Source organism: Thermobia domestica, chromosome 16 (assembly GCF_964235325.1).
Source record: "Thermobia domestica chromosome 16, izTheDome1.hap1.1, whole genome shotgun sequence".
In the NCBI taxonomy this organism is placed as follows: domain Eukaryota; kingdom Metazoa; phylum Arthropoda; class Insecta; order Zygentoma; family Lepismatidae; genus Thermobia; species Thermobia domestica.
Window position 1 is genome coordinate 27,091,149 of NC_137469.1, and position 6,059 is coordinate 27,097,207.

Genomic DNA, 6,059 nt, shown 5'->3' on the forward strand with positions numbered 1-6,059 from the left:
CAAAATTTATTGTTTTCAACATTAGATTTTCTTTTATTTCTGTTATTTCATTTCGAAAATAGTAACTTGCACTTCTGGCTGTTCTGAACTCTGGGAAAAAGCATTCAACAAAATCGAAGAAATAGTTTCACAACAGTTAATTTGAACATTTGTTACTTTACACTTGGATAAGGCTACCGCTACGCTATGGCAACCGCGGTAGTTCGCGTGCCTGCTGCTGGCGGCGCTGTCTGTTTTTACCCGATCGTCTTTTGTCATATCGCGCCTTGAAAAATTTCCATTGTGAGGACAGACTCGCTCTCTCTTGGGGAATACTCTTTGTGTGAACTCGTGTGTGTTGCGAAAAGTTGCAACTGTACTCGTGACTCCTCTTATTCAGTGCTTTTTTTTTTTTTTTTTGCCACGGCCAAAAGACAAATAACGTATAGTTTTAACTGTGAATGAGAGGAACAATATTGTTTTGTTGAATACAGAGGAAAACCGGTGTGCTTATTGTGCAATGGGAGTGTGCCTATTCCTAAGAAAAGTAATGTAGAGAGGCATTTCGCGACGAATCACAGAAACTTCGATACTGAATTTCCTATAAATTTTGAACTCAGGAAACACAAAGTGAGAAACCTAAAATCTAAATTAACGCTGCAACAAAATGTGTTTCAAAGGCCTCTTCAACAAGCTACTAACGTAACAATTGCCTCTTTCAAAGTGTGTTATGTTTTAGCTCAAAAGAAAAAGCCTTTTAGTGATGGTGAAGTAGTGAAAGAAGCAATGATTCGTGCCGCTGAATCCCTGTTCGATGGACACAGAGATAAACATACAATCGTGCACTCCAGTTGTCTCACCAAACTGTTGCTAGAAGGGTGGAGCAGATTTCGAATAATCTGCAAAATCATTTGCACCAGGACTTGCAATCGTGTGATTTTTTTTTGCTCCAGTTAGATAAAAGTACTGATATGTGCGACACTGCTGAGTTGTGCGTATTTACTAGAATGATTTTTGATGATTTGACGGTGAAAGAGGAATTTCTCAAATTGCTGCCACTTCATGGGCATACTAGGGGGAAGATATATTTAACACCTCTCAAAAGTTTGCTAAGGATAGCAATTTGCCTCTTTCTAAACTTGTCGCAATAACAACGGATGGGGCACCTTCTATGACTGGTAGGAATAACGGGTTTCTTGCTCTTTGTGCTAAGGATGAATCATTTCCAACATTTCTGTCTTACCAGTGTATCATTCATCAGGAAGCTTTATGTGCAAAAGTTTTAAAATTCGACCATGTCATGACAATAGTAACTCGTGTAGTAAATTACATTAGGTCATCTTCCACTCGTCATCGATTATTCAAAAGTATTTTGAATTTATCAGATGCTGAGCATGGTGACGTCCCTCTTCATGCAGACGTCAGGTGGCTGAGTAGGTGCAAGACACTGGAACGATTCTGTTGTCTTTTGGATGAAATCAGGGACTTTCTTAAGTCATATAAGGGTCAGTATTATCATGATCTCGATGAAACATCATGGTTGCTAGATTTAGCTTTCTTGGCAGATATCACTTTCAAATTAAATGAGTTAAATCTAGAATTGCAAGGGAAAGGCCATAACATTTCAGCCATGATAAGTACAGTTAATACTCATCAAAAGAAAATGAAGCTGTGGATTGTTCACTTAAACAGGAATTCCCTTTCTCACTTTCCAAACTTCAAATCTATGGTGGAAAAGGTAAATTGTGTTGGTTGTGATCTTCCAAAATTTTCAAAGCATTTGGAAATTCTTATTCTTAAGTTTCGGAACAGATTTGCCCAGTTTGTAGCACTTGAACCAGTGGTTCTGTTCATCAATAATCCATTTGTCTCTCTTGATGTTATTGATCTTGGTAGTAGGATATGTGAAGTGTTTGGAAATTATAATCTTGAAGATTTAGAACTTGAAATCCTAACTATTCAAGAAGATATAGTTTTGAAATCTTCCTATGCAACTTGTACTAATATATGGATTCTAACGGACAGAGTAAAATACCCCCTTCTGAGCAGTGTTGCTAAAAAAATGTATTCCTGCTTTGGCTCAACTTATCTTTGCGAAGTCGCATTTTCTGCCATGAACATGATCAAAAATAAGTACCGAACCTCCCTGACACCCTCTCACCTCGATGACGCAATAAGAGCAGCCTGTTCCAGCTACACACCAGATTTCCTTCAACTGGCAGCAAACGTGCAGTGTCAGTCTTCTCACTAGGTATGTATCAATTTTCAAAATAATAATAATAATAATAATAGTGATGATGATAATATTAATAACAAATAAATAATAAGTAGTTGTTGTTGTACTAGTAGCAGTAGGCTTATTTCTATAGTAGTTTTGTATTTTTTCGAAAGGCGCCCGCACGTCGGAAAACAGGAGCCAGTTGCGCTCGATAAGGCGATAACGTTGGACAGCGCTGATTTAGACAATTCAAAGAAAAAAATTAACCTACGCTTAGCTTCTTTAAAAATAACACATTGTGGAAAATTCCGGAATGGCGTCAAATTTCATCCTTCTGGAATGTCAAGTTCGAAAAACTAGAATGTCAAACGAAGTGACAATCCTTCCGAAGTTTCACTAAACGGGTGTCAATTTGCACTAAGCAAAAGTTCAAAAGAACTTGTTTTGTGTGAGAGAGGAATAACCTTCCGAAGTTTGTCGTATAGATCTTGTAAGAACCCGTATATTATTACTTATTTAGCTTCCTTCAAGTATAAATGCAATAGAAATGAGACAGTTCTAAGGGCCAAAATATGCTACATTAAACAACAAAAACATTTAAGTCATTAGGTGAATAATGGTAGAAACACACAGAAAAAATGCATGCAAACATATATATATATATATATATATATATATATATATATATATGTGTGTGTGTGTGTTCTGAAATTCGTAGGAAACGTTCACTATGCAATACAATATTAATAAATTTAAAGTGTTCCTATCTTTCTCCACATTTCGTTTCTTAAGCTTCACAACACCTTAAAAACAATTTAATAAATTATATGTACATGTATAGAGTGTTACAATACGAACGCGAAAAATCTTTGGGCAAGGGCGCGGATTTCTCTGTAGATATGGGGGGCCCATTCATATGCAGCCTATATGAAGATTTTAAGACAAATTGCACTCAAATTATGCCAAATATTGTATATTCATAATTATAATAGGAGGCCCACGTGCGTTTTGGGGGGCCCTAGGCCCCCCACGATCGGCGCCCTTGCCTTTGGGGCTTATTACGGTAACCAAAACAAGAAAAACGTCCCGCAAAGGATATCCGGATAATCTGCCAAGCAAAGATGAGTTCTTTTTGAAATCCCTTGCGCACACAATGGGAAGTTCTGAAAGACTTTTTTTTTTTTTTTTTTTTTTAATAGAAAAGATATGACTTCGACGGTGATTTATGAAACTGCACTGTCTACGATGGATACGGTAGTTTTTAAAAATATAATTAGGCCTCTAAAGTTTATTTTCCGACACATCTTATAGCTGTGAAACTAGTTTCACTAAGCAAAAGTTCAGAAAGGATTTTTCGTGTGTCCAGAATAACATTCCAAAAATTGTTGTGTAGGTTTTGTTACACCCTGTAGACCTATAATATTGTCGGTGTTAAAGAAAAAGTCATTAACTGCAATTTTTGTTGATTTTAAGTTATTTGTTATATTGGATAATTTTCAGTATAAACTTCATGTTGATCATCGAAATTTGCTAATAGTTGGAGCATGGGCGGCGATTAGGGGGGCCAAGAAGTGACTACTTAACTCTTTTAAATTATATCATCTATTTTTCTGTGATAGGCTAGAATCTTCATTATTCGATTTAAAAAGTACCAAAAAAGCTTTTTACTTCTGTTTCTTCCCAAACCTGGAGGAATTGTAGAACATGTTACATATCCTTTCACGCCTTTCTGCGTCGAGATGTAGTGTGATGACGTCATAACTTAAAAATATTTTTGTTATGACTTTTTTTATTACTTTCTGCAGGGCTTACTTTTGCACCTAGAAGACTGAAATTTTGCACACACATTCAGTGCACCCCTTAATATTTTCCACATTCTTTTCAGATTTCTGCGGTAAAACAGGGGGTCCAGAGGGGCAAAAACGAAAAAAAGTTATCTTTTTAACAAAGATCCCTTTTTTCGCTATTTTCCCTGCTCAGATACATGATGGAGACATGTGAGTGGTACCGTTTGAAAGACTGTTCTGTTCTAAAAAGAATGATGTACAAACCATGATCCTAGTATAAATAGGGATGTCTCAGGGAATTTTTACCTGAGATCCATTTTTATACGAGAATCTGAAGTATTGTAGAGATATTATTTTTGGCGGGCTTACTTTTGCACCTCGAAGATTGAAATTTTGCACACACATTTAGTACACCCTTTAGTATTTTTCAGATTTGTTTCAGATCTCTGCGTTAAAACAGGGGGTACAGAGGGGTTAAAAAAGTACAAAGAAGGAATATTTCTAAAAACAAATAATCCATTTTTCATGATTTTCCCACCTCAGATACAAGATGGAGACATGTGAGTGGTACCGTTTCAAAGTATGATCTATTCTGAAGGGAATGATGTACGAATAATGATTCTAGGATAAATAGCGATGTCTCAGGAAAATTTTATATTACATCTGAGTCATCTGGGGCATTGTTGGAATGTTCTTAGCTCATTGGTAAACATTTTCCTGCATTTAGTTTTCAAGATAGAAGCTTGAAATTTTTTTTATACACATTTAGTACACCCCTTCGAATTTTTCAGTTGATTTTGAGATCTGTGCGTTAACATAGGGGGTCCAGAGGGGATCAAAGTTTGAGAAAAATAAAAAAAAAATCCATATTTCCCTAAAAATTTCCCGCCTTAGGGACATGATAGGAAAACGTAAATGGAACCGTTTGAAAGGTAGTTCTATTCTGAAGAGAATGAGGTACTGATCATTATCCTAGGATAAATAGGGATGATGCTGTAGCTGATTGACTGAAATTCAATAATTTACCTTTAAAAAGACAATTTAAAATAGTTAATCTATATATAGTTTAATTTGGAAATGTAAAGTTTTTGCATATATTACTGGTTTATAGAAAAAGATGGTACCATATAATATTTGTCGTTGCGTAAGTGGGTATTGGTTATTTGTCTTCCCGTGGAGTTAAGACAGCTACAGGAATTGCGTTTTAATTGCAATTCAAAGGAATTAATATTACAATTGCGTCGTAGCATATGCTTGTAGTATTTACTGTCTTTCATTTTCTAAAAGTAATGAAATACATTTAATGGCAAGTGTGGAATTAAAAATGTAAGTTGTTTATTAATCCCCAGTTTCAATATAACTTCTACAAAACAAGCCTCATTATTCATTAGTATGATTAATCTTATCCTTTCTATTTATTTGTTTTGCAAATATGTTATTAAATAATCTGATCATACAATTTTCCAGACAGAATTTTATGATGTTCATGAGCAAGGAATCAAGGGTTAGTACCTAATGTGCGTTGCTCTTGTCAATTTACTTAATTAAATACGAAACACGATATACGGTATTTTAACTGAAAACGATAGTATCCTATTAGTTATACAACCTTTCGTCAAACAAAGTGTTAGAAACAACCAGGAAATCTAACATTGATATATAAATATTCAGATCATATCTTGCCCCCCCCCCACACACACACACTTTTAACGTCCAATCGCCGCCACTGAGTTGGAGGTTGAAACAGATGTAGTTGATGACTTCTTCAGCATGAAGTTTATGGTAAAAATGATCCAGTATAAGAGATAACTTAAAATCACAAAATGACAGGAAATGACTTTTTCCTTAGGGTCGACATATTACTAATTTAGCTTCCTTCAAGTACAAGCCACATAGAAATGAGGTAATTCTAACAAAGTAAGCAACATATGCTATATTAGAACCAAACAACAATAATAACATTGAATCATTAGGTTAACAATATGAGAAACACATACACGTAACCGGTAAGATCCTTGAAATTAGTCTACAGAAAACGTTTACTATGCAATGCAGTAAGAATAATTACGCACGTA

At 35.3% G+C, this 6,059-nt stretch overlaps 1 protein-coding gene across 1 annotated transcript; it reads left to right on the forward strand.

The window, feature by feature from the left end:
* The first annotated feature begins 1,150 nt into the window (after positions 1-1,150).
* Positions 1,151-2,230, forward strand: LOC145672435 (general transcription factor II-I repeat domain-containing protein 2B-like). Its single transcript, XM_081741589.1, has one exon. The coding sequence runs from the start codon at positions 1,151-1,153 to the stop codon at positions 2,228-2,230; it is 1,080 nt and encodes a 359-aa protein (XP_081597715.1).
* The last annotated feature ends 3,829 nt before the right edge of the window (positions 2,231-6,059 follow it).